This window comes from Talpa occidentalis, unplaced genomic scaffold (assembly GCF_014898055.3).
Source record: "Talpa occidentalis isolate TD23 unplaced genomic scaffold, MPIMG_talOcc4v2.1 talOcc4.10, whole genome shotgun sequence".
In the NCBI taxonomy this organism is placed as follows: Eukaryota; Metazoa; Chordata; class Mammalia; order Eulipotyphla; family Talpidae; genus Talpa; species Talpa occidentalis.
Genome location: NW_023600993.1, coordinates 44,876,756 through 44,893,337, shown reverse-complemented (window position 1 = coordinate 44,893,337; position 16,582 = coordinate 44,876,756). Strand labels below are relative to the sequence as shown.

The 16,582-nt window shown below is 40.9% G+C and overlaps 1 protein-coding gene across 1 annotated transcript in view; it reads left to right on the top strand.

Moving 5' to 3' along the window:
• CADPS (calcium dependent secretion activator) overlaps positions 1-16,582 on the top strand; it is a 445,600-nt gene that overhangs the window by 258,151 nt on the left and 170,867 nt on the right. Inside the window, 2 exon segments of the mRNA XM_054695215.1 lie at positions 6,086-6,197; positions 13,385-13,524. Of these exon segments, the coding sequence (XP_054551190.1) occupies positions 6,086-6,197; positions 13,385-13,524 (252 nt within the window).

Genomic DNA, 16,582 nt, shown 5'->3' with positions numbered 1-16,582 from the left:
CTGTGTGATACACAATCCCAAATTTTCCCATACTCCAAGAGTGCTAGAAAGAGCCCCATGAAGAACTCAGGGCAGCAAACTGGATCAGAGTGGGGTAGCTATCCTTGTAAGTGCATGTCTACCATTTAGCTTTGTGGGGGTGCCCAGGTGAGCATGCTTATAATCTGCTGATGCAGATAAAAGTATTCCCGTAAGGCCGAATCAGTGAGTGTATGTGTAGATAAGAGCAGGAGTCTGCACACTTTTTCTGTAAAGGGCCGGACAGTAACTATTTTAGGCTTGTTGGACATATGGTCTCTGTTGTAGCTACTCAACTATGCCTTTCAAGCAGTAAAACAGCACTCTAAGCAAATGAGCACACGTAGCTGTGTTATAATAAAATGTTATTGATGGCATGGAAATCTGAATTTCATGTAATTTTCACGTGTCACAAAATATTACATTTCTTTTGATTATTTACAGCTATTTAAAAATTAGAAGGCATGTTTTTCTCATGAGCCACACCTCAACAGGTGGTTGGCCAACTTGACCTATGGGCCACAGCACATCAACCCCTAGTCTATAATACTATTACATTTTTTAGAGCTTTCTCTGTGTGGTAGGTACTGAGTTGATTACCCATTATGCAACAGCTTATGTCCTACTTAGTCTTTGACCCTCTGGGGCCAGTAACATTATTATCCCCAATTTGTAGATGTGAAAGCCAAGACTCACACTCACATCTAGTAAGCATGATCATTTCTGCACAAAGCATCTCCCCTAGCACAACATAATATCTATAAGGGCAGCATTGATATTTCATTTACCTTTGAATCCACAGCAGCACCTAACTCAGTGATTTGCACATGTTAGACATTCAAGAAGTATTTCCTGAACGAAGGGAGCAGTGAAGGATTTAACAGGGGTGTGATCTCTAAGCAGCGTTAAGTCGGTTTATCCAAAGCCTCATCTTGCATGTAGGCTACTCAGCGGGGCTGTTCATCTATTCCTCATGCTCTTGCAAAAGGTATTTGGTTTGGAATGGACACACATCTCAATACACATTGCTTTCATATTTGGAAGTGTCTCTGTGAATGGCACTGCTGTAGTCTATGTTTGTGTGCTCATGGCCAAAAGACCAGAAGTAATAATAATAGTTTATTTTATAACTTGGTGGCCTTTTCCAGAATTATACCCATTGGCTTCCAGTCCATGGCTCCATGCACTAACACTCTGGGACCCTCAAGGGCCTTCACCTTGCTCCTCAGAGTGCCATCCTAGATGCTGCATTTGCTGGGTCTTCCCGCCTTGCTGCCAGCTGCTGCCTGATCCTCTGAGAGTCTGTGAACTCCTAGAAAACAACTGCTTCTCAAGAAGAGCAAGTCCTGAGTTTAGTAATCTCATGTTCCACATCTCTCCACAATCCCCTGCATTTGGTGACATGGGTTACTCTGGATTTGTTGCTTCTTTCTAATCATTACACAACACATACTGTGTGCCAGGCCCTGTGCTAGGTGCAGGAGATTAAAAAACAAAAAATAACATGTTGTGTGCACCATGTAGAAGAAGAGCCAGATACACATAGGTAGTTATCAGACTATACTATAACACTATGTGATGAGTGATTGAGAGGCAGTAATGCTGTGTGACTAATGCATGAGCTTTGGGCTCAGAAACTCTGAGTTTGAAGCCTGAAACCTGGCCCAGTTACTGAGCTTCTCCAAGTCCTAGTTTCTCCGTTATAAAGTGGAGATAATAAAAGAATGTACTTATAGAACTGTCAAAAAGATTAAATGAGATAATCCATGAACAGCACTCAGCTCAAGACCTGGCAAGCCATAAGCACTTGATAATTAGTGACTAATTGGGGCATTTTTGTGAGCTAGTTATACAGTGTGAGTAGTGTTGGATATGACAGGATCACAAAAGAGGGACACCCCACTCATTGTCCTTTATCTTCCTTGTGTTCAGAAGTCAGCTAACTTCCCAAACACTGCCTGTAATAAATATTACCAGACTCTGATCATTTCAAATTAAAGCACACTTTTATTTCAGTTCTGGGAAACCTTTAAGAGGTTTTTATCTTAGTAGCCATAGACAGTGCACCACAAAGTAAAAGAAATGAACAGAAAAGAATGTAATAATGAGAAATAGATTTATTTATTGATGTGTAACCCCACCAAAAAGCCAAGATTTTTGATGCTTTCTCCACTGGCTAATTTGTCTGTCGGGTATGTAGCACTCTGTGAAGGACATTGACCATGTGAAATACATCTAAGCCAGAGTTTTCCAGAGTTCTATCAGTATTAAAAGCAGCACTGTCCCTTTGAGCTACAAAGGTGACTGATGTTAACTGGATCAAGGCATGGACAAATCATTTGTTAAAACATCTGAAGGAGGCAGTATGGTTGCATGGCTAAGAGTTTGGGTTGTGTTCCCTGCTTGTGATGCTGGACATGTTACCTAGCTTCTCTGAGCTTCAATTTCCTCATCTGTAGCTATGGAGATAATAATTACCAGCATTTCACAGGATAACCAAGAGGGTATAAAAAGATAAAATGTATGGTCATTTTTTGAGATAGCAGTTTGCACCTAGCACAGTCATCGCTGCATAAATATTAGCTGTTTTTATTATAAATACAGTCCTGATTAGACTGGACACTTTTTTTCTTTTCGCCTGGGCCAGGTTACCATTTTTAAATCTGCTAGTCAAGTTGAGGTTCAATAGTGACCTAACAACTTGAGGTGAGTCATGGGTCATGGTAGAAAGCTGAAAGCACAGCTGCAGGTTTGGTGGACAAGAAAAGCAACTCAATGTCCCCATGGGTTTGTCAGGGCAGCCTCCAATGGTTTGAATTCTATCCAGCTTCCAGAGTCTCAGAAGTCTGGCCCTGCCCCATAATGCAAGGCATGTTGAATACCATATGAGCTGAACTTCCTTGGGTAACAAAAGAGGTTCAGACAGACTGAGTTAGTGCACACTGAGCTGGCCAAAAAATCCTACAAACTAGGTCTGAGGATAGCATCATGGGGATATAGTATGGGGGACCCCAGAGCACTGGCTGCAGACCTCTTTGTAGCTTAAAGTGTCTCATTCCAGACTCTTAGGGTTTCCAGGAGGAGTCTTCCTCAGCTCAATGACCAAGCATGATAAATGCCCAAAGAGATGAACAGCAGCACAATGAATCATAAATGATAAATTAATGATCATGTTTTTTGACAGTATTGCTAATCATTTAATAATTCTTGTCATTGATAATCATGACGATAATAGCAGTTAGAGTTATAATGTGGGAATTAAAGAGATTCAGTTTCTAGGCCAACTTTGCTAACAATTCACTCAGACAAAATGGGTAAACTGTTGAATTTCTTCTCAGTTTTCTCATTTGTGAAATGGGTGTGGAGGTAGCTATTTTACTGCATGCCTTATGTGGTAGGAAGGGCACTATCCATCCTTCTTCCCTATTATAAAGTCAGAAACTTCATAAGTACTTAGTAAATATGTGTTGATCACAAATAAAAGTGATCACCACTGTTTCTAGATTATGTCTTACATATTATTTTGGGAAGGGAATGTAGTCAAAATATGTTGGTTTCTCATCCTGTTCCAAGTCTGTTGCTACTATAAGCATTCTGAAATAAGATTTTTTTAAAGATTTATTTATTTATGCATATAAGAGCTGGAGTACAGGCCAGAGATGGGGGCTGGGGGAGGTGAGAGGATTCGCCAGAGACACAGTGGGAAACAGACTGACTGAAATACACTGCTTAGGGGAGCAGCGGGCGAGACAGGAGAGGTCTGCTTTGCCATGTGGGTTGCTCCCGGGCCTGCCAGGGATCGAACTTGTGCTTCCGAGGCTTCAGATTGCTTCATAGTGCAGTGCTTACCCCCTTGTGCCACCAGGGAGACCCTGAAATAAGATTATTTTAATGCTGAGGAAACTGAGGTATACAGATGTTAATTAACTTACCTAAGTCTTACAGCTCATAAGTGACAAGCTAGAATTTGAATTAAGAATGGTGGGTTCAAAACCCTATGCCTTGTCACATCTCCTTTACTAGAATAAAGGTCCCCCTATCAGGAGCTTCTGTCTGTACATCTAGTATTTTGCTGTTGTGTTTGAAATCTGTTGTTTCTTGCTAGGTGTCATGCCCACTTCTGTTCTGCTTCTTCAATCAATTTAATGCACTTGGATCTCCCCAAATATTACTGGAGAAAAGGGGGATATATCATTAGGGGTATATTGTATGGGAGACCCCAGAACACTTGGCTCCAGACCTCTTTGTGGCTTACAGTGTCTCATTCCAAGGGGATATAGGAGGCGTTTTCCTATACACCCCTTTTTTCCATTGTTCTGTTGCTCTTGTCAAATCTTTGAATTCTGTCTCTCTTTGAGTTTAGTTAGTGGGATTTATTTCAGTATAACATTGAGACTAGAAGTTAGATTTTCACCATTTACAAAAGAATAACCATAAATAAGCAACAAACATAGAGTAAAATGTTCAAACCTGTAGTCAAACAAATGCCCACAAAAGTGACAGTGACAATATAAACCACAAGAAAAAGTGAATGAGGACACCTAATACAAGCAAAAAGCTCTGAATTTTCAGTTTAACCACCCTGATGGAAAGAATTTTGGGAACAAGTGCCCCAAGCCTTGAATATGTGGAATGGTATATTGAAAGTAGCAGTGTGTTTTGTTTTTAAATATTTGTTTTATTTATTTATACAAGAACCGGGGTTCAGGCCAAATGCGCGGAAGGGTAATAGGATTCACCAGAGACAGAGCAAGGAACAGAACAGGCAGATTGACGAAATACACTGCTGAGGGGAGCAGCGGGCGAGGCAGGAGAGGTCTGCCGCACCATGTGGGACCCTTACCAGCCGGCTGGGATCAAACCGGCGTTGCAGAGGCTGCAGAGAGCTTCACAGCGCGGTGCTCAACCACCTGCGCCACCAGGGGAGGCTGAAAGCAGCACTGTGTTTTTCGATGAGCATAGTTCTAGTTCCTGCAACTTTGCAAAAGCACCAGTTGTTCATTGATAAATGAAGAAATGATGTCCTCTCTAAGTCTTTACCCCAAGGAAATAATCAGAAATGAAATCAAAATTAATTTCCAGCCCAATCTCAATAATAGAACAATGGTCAAGCAGTTTATATCCATAAGATGTCATAAAGTTATTAAAAATCATTCAGTGGTTATTTTACAATATAGAATTTGGGTCATCATGAAGCAAAATGAAAAAAAAAAAAACGGTTCATAAGTATTTCTGTTCCTCTTTCTTAGTTCTTTAAAAGAATCTGTACTCTTGACATCATCTGTTTATTAAGTGTCTTCCATGTCCCTAGCACTGTGCTAAGTACTAGATATATAATACAAACAAAATATAGTCCTCTGCTCATGGAGCTTACAAAATATCAGAGAATTCAGCTATTAAACAATCACACAAGTAAATAATTACAAACCCAATGATCGTTAGGGTGGAAAATAGAGCATTATGTTCAAGAGAATTTAACACTGGAACTAAATTTAAACTGGGAAATGAAGGAACATACTCCCTGGGAAAAATGGTACTTAAGCTGAGCCATGAAGAAGTAGCAGGGTGAAAAGTAGGGTGGAAAGCATTGCCAACAGAGGGAGCCCTGTACATAACCAGCCACCTCCCTGTTACTACTGAGAGGTCAGGTGTTGACCCAGATCAGATGAAGCCCCATCTCAAAGTCTAGAAATGCAGCTTCCAAGAATAAAGAATCCAAGAATGCAAGGAAATGTTAGTGGTTACCCTGGAATAGTTTATAGATAGAGCAAATATATAAAGCTGGGGGAAAGTTCTTGCCAAGTTGATTGCATGCTAATTCCAAGTGATTCCTTATAGTACTCTGTCAAGACCCCTGGCAACTTTCTGAGCATCTGTCTTGCATTTGCCTAACAAGTTAATTAACACTTTTGTCATTCTGGCAGCTTTGGAGGGAAAGAGATGAGGAAGTGACAGCCAAGGCTGCCTCGGGTTAACCCTGCACTGTCCTGACCAGAAAAGAAGAAGGCTGGGTTTAGCATTGTCAATGTAAATGTCTCCACACTGATCTCTGTGATTCTGTTCGCAGCTGGGGCACCCAGGGCGACTTCTCCACCACCCATGCACTGCCCGCTGTGAAGGTGAAGCTGTTCACAGAGAGCACAGGTGTTTTGGCTTTGGAGGACAAGGAGCTCGGACGGGTAAGTGTTCCCCACTATAAGGAGCTCTGAGGTAGGTGTCCCTGTATCCCAGTAGGCAGCATTGCCACGTACTGAAAGGCCAGGTTTCAGAGTTTGAATCCTGGGTTATACTCTCCATTAACTGTATGACCTTGAGCAAGCCCCTCAACCTCTTCCCAGCCACCGTTTTTCCTTTGCAAATCTAGTGTGCATTGCAAAAGACCAAGAAGGGGTTCTCAAGCCATCAAACACCCTTTGAAGCAAAGATCTTCCATACCATTTGCTATTATCTTGAAGTGAAATTATTAGTAAATGTAACATACCTACCCATCTAATAATTTTTAAATCAACACAATAAAATAATATGAAGGAGAAATAAAAGGGAATCAATAATAAAATAATTTCAAAATGTTAAGATTCAGCCACAAGCACACTAGAAGACCCAAGGAAGGAGATTTTTCTTGCTTCCAAAGGGAGAATCTCTGTGAAGGGGACAACCACAAAATCCACTGCAGAGGATGGACTCAAAAGCCTGACTATTAGTAACCTGGTTTCTCAAAATAGTAAACAATACTTGGTAACAACTTTTCATTGATTTCCCTGGAAAAATGCCAAAAACCTCTGTGTGTAAAAAGATGTAAGATCTGGCCTCCCTGGTGGCGCAAGGGGTTAAGCACTGCGCTGTGAAGCAATCTGAAGCCTCTGCAGCACGAGTTCAATCCCTGGCCAGCCAGGGAGCAACCCACATGGCAAAGCAGACCTCTCTTGTCTCGTCTGCTGCTCCCCTCAGCAGTGTATTTCAGTTAGTCTGCCTGTTCTGTTCCCCACTCTGTTTCTGGTGAATCCTCTCCCCCCCCCACACCTCTGGCCTGTACCCCAGTTCTTGCACGCATAAATAAATAAATCTTAAAAAAAAAAAAGATGTAAGATCTAGTCTCGATGCATTACAAACAGATTTTTTCTGCCATCCTCATATCCTGCGGGAATATTCAGAAGTGAAGTGGGAGGCAGGATGTCCCTCCTTGTGGAGGGTGATGCATTCATCACGCGATATTTGGTAACCTGGGCCCCATCCATTTACTACCAGCACAGCACAGCACCAGTTTTTTTGTCAAACAGATCTGTTCCCCAAATTTCTGAGACATCAATCCCTTTGAATACCACTGAGATAATAACAACTCTTCTCAAATATCAGATATTGATTCTGCATCAAGCAGCCAATATTTTCAAAATGTAAGTTGGATTTGTCACTTGCTGGCTTAAAATGTTTCCGTTACCCCACACTGCTTATAATAAAATCTGAACACTTCAGCAGAGCCTACAAAGACTCACATGATATGGCGCCCACCCACTTCCCCGGCCTCATCTGCTGCCACATTTCTCCTCCTCCACTATGCCTCTGTGTCTCTGACTGCATTTCAGCCCCTCAAATAAACCAAATAGGGAGGTGCCTTCTGCTGGAGCTCCTTCCCCAGCCCTCAGCTCTTCAAAAGGCTACTTTCTCCTCTGTATAAACAAACATCACCTCCACCTCGGAAAGCCCTTTTCCTAAGTGCCTAACCTCTTTTAGTAGCTACCTCAGCCCCCCTCCCTCCACTTCACATTCTCAAATGAACTTGTCACCAAGGAAAGAGAATTTACAGAAATTTCAGCTTCCATGTCCCCCAGTGGACCGTATTAATTCCATGGGGCTAGAAACCTAAACTACTTTGTTAATGACCAATACCCAGAGCCTAGCACTTAGTCTTTCAATAAATTGCACCTTGTAGTGGTTGAATGCATAGTTGCTTCTGAAAGCTGTGTGACCTTAGCCAAGACATTTAACCTCTCTGTGCTTCTGATATATCATCTAGAAAGTAAGGAGAGACCATCCCCACAGAAGCACACAGGCACACATACTTCACAATGCCAGCAAGAGCACACTAACTGTGCTTTCTTTTTTCTACCTTTCTTTTTTCATTTCCATAATCTGACTTTGAATTATGGAACTGACCAGGAACCATATTACTAGGATGGAGACAACATGGAAGTAGAAAATAACTAGGGCTAATAGCAAAAATAGTAACACCACCAATCCCCAAAAAAATGGAGGAAAAAGAGGAAAAAAAGGAAGTCTAGCTGTTTCCTTTGAGAAAGACATGTATTTCTGTCTCTAGGAAAGAGAAACAGAGAGTAGTCTTTTGTTTTACTTTAGACTTTTCCTTCATTTTTTTTTTTTTTTTTTTTTTTAAGAAGAATCCTGTCAATCCTGAGAATCTCTGGGATCCAGGATATTGGTATTAAAGGAGACAATTCCCGGCATGCTCAACCTGAGACCACCAAAGGGCTCCAGAGGACCCAGTCATCCCTTGAAATTGTTTACAAATGTGGGGGGAGGGGACTGGGTGCATTTTTCTGAACTCACTAGACCAAAGCATTTACCAACATCTCAAAGCTGTTTCCACTCAAAAAAGCTAAAACCACTGGGCTAGTCAAACCCTTTCATTTTATACATGAGAAATCCAATTCCCTGGAAGGCAGGAAACTTACCCAGAGCCACCCAGTTAGATACTTAGCCCTTGTTACGCATTTACAGTTGGCCAGGCCACCACCCTAAGGACTTGATGTGCAGCCCCTCAGTGCTTCCTCACAGTAACCCTACTGGGGGCCTAGATGAGGCTACTTTTGGTAAGTAGCTTACCAAGAGTGATGTCTTTTCAGTTCCAGAGCTATTTTCACTATACTTTGTTGTCCCTATGCAAAAGTAGAATTCTTGGCTCTACTATGCTGGTGAAGACTACTGCCTCAGCCCCACAGACCCATCTGTTCCTTAATAACTCCTTATTTCCTCTAGCACCCTTACATATTCCCCCCAAAGATTGGTTTATTCTTCCTTCCTGCCAAAGAAACTTCAATTGCAGCGGATCTGGCCCTTGTGCCAGCTGGGGCGCCCTCTTCTGGCAGCACTTTAGCAAGCAGTGGTTGTATAAAAAACAGTGCCCTCTTTTTAAATTTTGCAACCCTTGGGGAGAATATTTCTGTTTTAGTTCTTCCAGTACCACTACATTCAAAATCCCTGTGCTACATTCATTCAAGAATATTTGGGTTGTCCCATTTTACTAACCTTTTTAATTGAAGAAATAATGCATGTATATTGTAAAACAAAATAAATAGTGAAAGTTAATGTTCCCTCTCACTTCACTCCATTATTCTTTCCCAAAGAAAAACCCTGTTCTCTATTTATTATCTATTCTTCCCATAATACTCTATGCATGTGCAAGCATAACCTATACACATATATCTGTATACATCTCCCTTGAAAAATAAATAAAAAGAAGACAATTGGCAGTGATTATATATATACTGCTCTGTGCTTTGCTTGAAATAGTATGTTTGGGAATTAGTTCCTATGAGATAATACTGACTCCCTCATTTTCATAACTGAGTTTATTCCATTGTGCAGATGTATTATAATTGTTTAGATTGTTCCAGTCTTTGGCTAAATAAGCAATGTTTCAGATTCAAAAAAGCATTGAATTTAATTCTTTGCATATATGCATATAGGATGCATTTGAAAATAATGTTCCTGAATATAATTTTAACAGATACTACCAAACTTTCCCCTAAGGAGTATGCACTAAGTTATACTTCCACAAAAGTGTGGCTTTTTACCCACACCCTTACTAACACTGTATTAACAAAGTTTTATCCATCAGATAGGATTGTGGGCACCTTGTGTCCTGTCATTTTTGCTTTGCACAGAATATATAGGAGTACTTACTGGCAAAAATACTTAACCTCACTGAAGTTAAAGGATATAGACATTAAAACCAGAAATTAGAGTGCAGCATGGTAAATGCTCTGGAAATGCATAGCAAAGGGACAAATTCCAGTCTGAGGTGCTGGAAGTCTTTGGGAGGAGGATACAGAGATAGGAAAACATAGTAGGTCTTGGAGGGGTTCAGCTAGGGAAAGGCTCAGTGTAAAGTAATACCCCAGTACTGCCTATGTGCCCAGGTAACTAAGAGAAGCTGGGGCTGGCTTGTGGGCAGCTTACTGCATGGGGTGGCTTGTGTTCCCACATCAGCATCACCACATCAAAGCACAGCACACATGGGCCTCGGCTGAGATGACGAAGTGCTTGATTAGCAGCCTGGAATGTCCAGATGAGGTGTCTGGAAGGCTGGGGGCTTGTGTGCATTCAAAGGGACCCTAATAATTCAGCATACTGACACACACAAAGGAGTCGTTGGCCCGTCGGACGCATGGCAGGGTGGAGATGAAGATGGAGAAGAATTGCATTGACCTCATCACTCCATGTACCCTGAGAGGGGGTCTCCCCGGGGAGCGATCACGTGTGGGAAGAAGGCTTTGTGGAGCGGCCAGTAATGAGCTGCGGCCATTTGCGTTGGCGAATGGACACCATATTGCCAGTGGGAAACACGCCCAGGATCCATATGGCGGAAGGCCTGTTAACGAGCTCCGGATGCCCAGATCGCTGCTCCCACTTTGATTTTGACAAATGGGCAGGGACAGAAGGAAGCCTGGGACCTTTCCTGTTGCTGATCTGGCCCTGGCTGGCCAGACCCTCCCTTTCTTGTGTCCCAGTCCATTCTCCGCCTTCACCTCTCGGGAGGCAAGGTCAACCTCCCAGGATCCTCTTTGCGCTGGCTCGCAGGTGATGGAACGTGATGCGCAGTGTCATTTAGGGACACGCATGATCTGAGGTAAGGGAGAGGTCACCACCACCCAATGGTACTCTGATTTACTCAGGTGCTTAAATGTCCTAGCCCAGGTCTCGGTCCGCCAGTCAAATAAGTGAGTTTCTACACTGGATGATGGAATTTTAAGTAAATTAACCCTCACAAAATACAAAAAACTATGTGCTGAAAACGATACTGGTGTCGCAAGCCTGGCAAACAACGCAAAAATGGTCGCGCTAACACACACCAGTGCTGCTAGCAGTTCTGTCATTAACATCGTGAGATAAAAACAATGTAATCAGAATAAGATTTCGGGCAAGACATGAGGAAATTATTCACAAGACTACTTGAAATGTATATCCAGTATCATTAACAATGAGCCTTGCCCTAAATGAATATTGGTAAATTATAATACATTTGGAAATGTGGTAAATATAACATTTACCACATATGGTAGTTTTACCATATTTTACCGCGTATATATGATAAAATACAGCTTCAAAAATAGCTTATTCTCCCAGTCTTCTAGTACAAAGACACCGCAATTATCAAGATATTTAAAATAGCTTTTTAACTTTAGCCTATCTTTTTAAAAGTCTATATTTGTGTATGTTTTATGATATATGTAACTATATTACTATATTAAGTAAGTATGTAAAAATATGACTATTTTACTAATATACAATATTTTCAACTTTTTAAAATTATCTTATAAATTATTATTTTACTGATATTAATATTAACTAATCTTAATAATAATAGTGATTTATTTAGATACTTGGCAGATTGCACAATTTACAAATTGAAAATTGCTCAAAATATTTCACTGAATTAGGGCATGATCAAAAATATTTTGGCAGCCACTGTCCTCCTTAATTTTCAATCATGTCATAAAAAATTGAGGGACTCATATTCTGTGTTTAGCAAGAATATATACATTTTCTTTCATCTGGGAAGGGATTTTAATGGGAAAAAAGAATAAGGTCTGGAATCAGAAGGGATGAAAAATTACCCTTCACAGGGTGCTTCAGATTATTTTCTTCCATGGTCTCCTACTCTTATTCCACAATCATAAGGAAAGCCATTGATTCTACTCTCCACATCTGGGCAAGCTCGCATGATGGCAGCAAGGCTGACGTGGCATCTGGAAGGCCAGAGTATCCACCCCTGGGACTCTGAAGCCTTCTTCCAGTGGTCCCTCTCTAGAGATCAGAGAAACCCAGGAAAGGAGCCTGCCTTCCCCACACCTGGAGAAATAGATGCTTTGAAAACAAAGCCAAATCAATATGCCACAAAACCAAGGCATCTGCCTTCACAGAAACAGATCTTCAAGACCAGTTTTTATTGTGCCTTTATATAGTTCATGTTCCCATAGTTTAGGGGACTTTCCAAATATTTCACTCTTTCCCAAGTGCACATTCTCCAGATCCCATGGGGCTCCGGAGAACCCTTTTGTTGTAAAATTAAAAAGTGGATTTACTGAGATGGCTACTTCTTGCTTAGGAGCTTAGAGCACCTAAGACCATGAGCACATAGGTCGAAACCCAAATCAGCGTCCCAGTCTGAGTACACTGGCAATAGCCATTTATTAAGAACTGGTCCTTCTTCAAGCTGTATGTGCTTCCTTTTATGCCAGGATAAAGTGATGAAGTGTCAAGTCCTGTTTATTTTTTTAAAGATTTATTTATTTATGTATTCAAAAGCTGGGGTAAAGGCCAAAGATGTGGGGCGGGGGGTTGGGGGGTGAGAGGATTCACCAGAGGCAGAGTAGGGAACAGAACAGACAGACTGACTGAAATACACTGCTGAGGGGAGCAGCGGGTGAGGCAGGAGAGATCTGCTTCGCCATGTGGGTTGCTCCTTGGCCAGCCAGGGATCAAACTTGTGCTGCAGAGGCTGCAGTTTGCTTCATAGTGCGGTGCTTAACCCCTTGTGCCACCAGGGAGGCCCTAAGTCTTGTTTAAATTGGGTTGAAATCTGTAAGCAAGTCCTTTCCCTTCTTTAAGTTTTAATTTCTTACTCATCAACTAAAGTGCCTTCCATTTTCCTTTGCAGCCTTTGAGGGAATTCTCATTTTGAAATAGTGGAAGAAATCCTGAAGAATGGGGAAGAGAGTAGACTAGAAATACTCTTAACATGGAAGGATATGTCTTCCTTTCACACCCCCATCTTCTTACATGAAGAGAATATTGTGTGGGGAACATTCTGTGTTCTGCTCTGCTTTCATCCTTCTGAAAAGTGAAAAAGCAGGATCACAGAAATCATGATCTTTATGTGTACAGAATTAACCAGGGAGAGAGAGAAGTGAGCCAGAGACCACTACTTCTATACTCAGACAGGGCTGCTTGGTATGAGGACCGTGACTGGTGGTCCAGTGACCAGCCCTCCACTTCATTTAACTGCCCTCCCACTGACTGTAGGGCCTAGACAAGACACTGACTCTCAGCAGCAAAATTTCTCATTTATACAAGCCTGCCTATCACAGTTTCATTTTCTGGCTAAGTTGGTTATCCATTTTCCCTACAGGTTATTCTTCATCCCACCCCTAACAGCCCCAAACAGTCAGAATGGCACAAAATGACTGTCTCCAAGAACTGCCCCGATCAAGACCTCAAAATCAAACTTGCTGTCAGGATGGATAAGCCTCAGAACATGAAGCATTCTGGGTAAGTGTCTCTTCTCTTGGTGACAATTTCCGACACCTTCATTCATTTCTTAAAATATTTTTAAAAAGAAAAACTGATTGTTGGAGACCTGCAAGAAGGAAATATAAAGGATAGTGAGTGATTGTTAATTCCTTAGTTCTTCATATGATTACTGAATATGAGTTTATGCTATCAAGATAGTATCATCTTTTCCTCTTTTTGAAAAGATGTCTAGTACAATTCAAAGCTTTCCTTAGAAGCATTCTGGGTGACTCTGGTTTAGAAGTTTTTATTGATTGTATACCTTCTCAAAGGCATCCAGATATTTCAGACTACAAATGACTCACTTATACATTCATTAACAACCCACATCCATGAGGTGTGAGCAGTTACTGTTGATGGCCTTCAAATAATCAGTTCACATCAAATCAGTTTCAGTGTTTAATATCACATTTATTTATTTGTTTATTTGTTTGTTTATTTATTTAATGCTTAGACAAACTGAGGTGTAGGCCACAGGTGCAGGGGGTGAGAGGATTCATCAGAGACAAAATGGTGAGAAAAATAGGTGGATTTACTGAAATACACTGCTAAGGGGAGCAGCAGGAGAGACAGCAGAGGTCTGTGCTGTATGTGGGTTAGCTCCCTAACCAGGGATCGAACTCAGGCCATAGCAGTGACCATGCTGAGACAACCGCTAGGCCACCAGGAAGGCCCCTTACTATAGAATTTAACTTAGTGACCATAGAGTAGGAAAAAAAATGATCATATTCAGTTTCTTAAGATTTGAGAGGAATGCCCAATGAACTAATTTTAAGTATGATAAAAAACAATAGTAAAATATAATTTTTTTTATTTTTTTATTTTTTTTCTGTTTATGTTTTATTTTTTTTTATTTATTTAAATAATAAATTTTATTTTTATATTCCCCCATACAATTGCAAACCCCCCATTCTGATGGGGTAAAATATAGTTTTATAGATCAAACTAATGATTAGTATAGAAAATATTTATTGACAGCTGGGTACATGCTGAGCCATGGTCCAATAAACTAAATGCTTGGCCCTCACTATCTGAGAAAATTCAGCCACTTGGAGAGGAGTGCCATAAAACTCAGATCAAGGAATGTTTAACCCAGAGAAGGACTCTGTAGGTTCCGTTTGCCAACAAGCTAGGAGTAAGAGGAGTAAGAGGGAGTAAGACGGTTCTATGAAAGGGCTTTAAATGGCAAAACTGACATGAAAACTAAGAATTGTTTATGTACTGGAAGTTTGGAGAATTCAGGAACCAAATACCAGGGTCTAATCACTGATGTAAAAAATTAAAACAGAAGCCTGTGGTGGCCCTGACCTAATCAGGGGAATGCTTAAAAGAGACTCTAAGGTCAGAGAGAGAGAGGTATAAAAACTGTTTCTCTTTTCACTTTGAAGAAGCAGTTCATAGTGGGACTGTTTATGGGGTGGGGCAACCACTGGAAACTGAAGGGCTCAGTCCCACAGCTATAAAAAACTAAATTCAGCCAACAGCCTGGATGCATTGGGAGAGGACTGTGAGTTTTAGAAGAGAATGCAGTTTGGCCAAGATCTGGATTCCAACCCTGAGAGACCCTGACCAAAGAACGCAATGGAGACATGCCCAGCTCCTGAACCATGAAGCTATGATGTAATAATAAGCATGTGTTATTTCAGAAAAAGGCAAAACAAAACCAGAAATCTATGAGAAGTCCATGATGGAGCAATCAGAACAGGAAGTATGTATCCCAGTAAGAAGACCACAGCAGCTTGTGGTCAGAGGGTAAAGAACAGGACCCTGGCTTGGTTCTTTGGAGTTCTCAGAAGCAAGGAAAGCTCAAGGTCCTAGAGAAAGATAGATAATTACCAGTCGGGGTTTAAAAGAAGGAGGCTGACCCCTACGGGAAGCAAAATTACCAGTGAGCTGAAGAACATATACTGAACTTGAGTTTTAAATTCAATTTGGAGACTCTGCATGGCAATATCTTGAGGACAAGCCATTCCCAGTGAGCTGAAGACCATATACTGAACTTGAGTTTTAAATTCAATTTGGAGATGCTACATGACAATGTCTTGAGGACAAGCTGTTCCCAGAACCTGAAATGGGTTTATGCCATATGACTGTGGGGAGCTGAACCAGACCCTTCCTACATACTCAGTCCCTTCTCAAATATCCATGATGAAATGCAGCAGCTTCTCCTCAATTAAATTAGGATGCATGAAGATGTGTCATGAAATGTTTCTGAGGTGAGCTTTCTTTCCCTATTATCACACCTTGGCATATATTCCAAAAATGTTCAGTGGAGTTTCTCCTCATATCTCTTCCTTCAGTGTTAACATCCAAGTTTCAATGTTAACATCCAGGAGGTCTTGGGGAGTCTGTTAGGTTCCCATATCACACAGGATAAGATTCCATGTCTTTATCAAAATAGTCACTTATAAATAGTTATTATATATTTGCTTAAGGACAGAGCATGAATGAACAGAATGGAGAGAGAGAGAGAAAAATGCAGAGCCTAGAGTCAGTGTATTTGTATTCAAAACCACTTTCTTTTTTCAAATTTCCTTAAAAGTGTCAGCAGCTAAACCCACTTTTCTCAACCCTTTTGAAACACTATACTAGGAATTTTACAAATGCTCTCTTACTTAGTCCTCATGACAAGCATTTGACAATAGGTACTACTTTCCCGATTGGACAGATTTCCATTTCCCACATTTTTTTCATTTACTCTGTTGGAAACTGATCTGGATTTAGTCATTTTTCTATCGATTCATTTATCAAAGTGTTATCATATTTTAGGGTAATAATTTAGCAATGAGAAATATGTATTCACTGCTAACAGTTTCCATAGCTATTTCCTATCTCCTGGCTGCCAGTTAAAAATTACCCCTGCTGGGAAATATGCCAGAAAGACCTAACATAACTTTGATAAGTGGACAATGGACTTCTTAATAACACTGTCAGAGCCATTGTGGCCTAAATCAGGGATGAACAACCTAGCTGTGCAGAGGTGATTCGGGGAAAACAAAAATGGTTGTGGACGATGTATTTTCTTTTTTAATCAAAT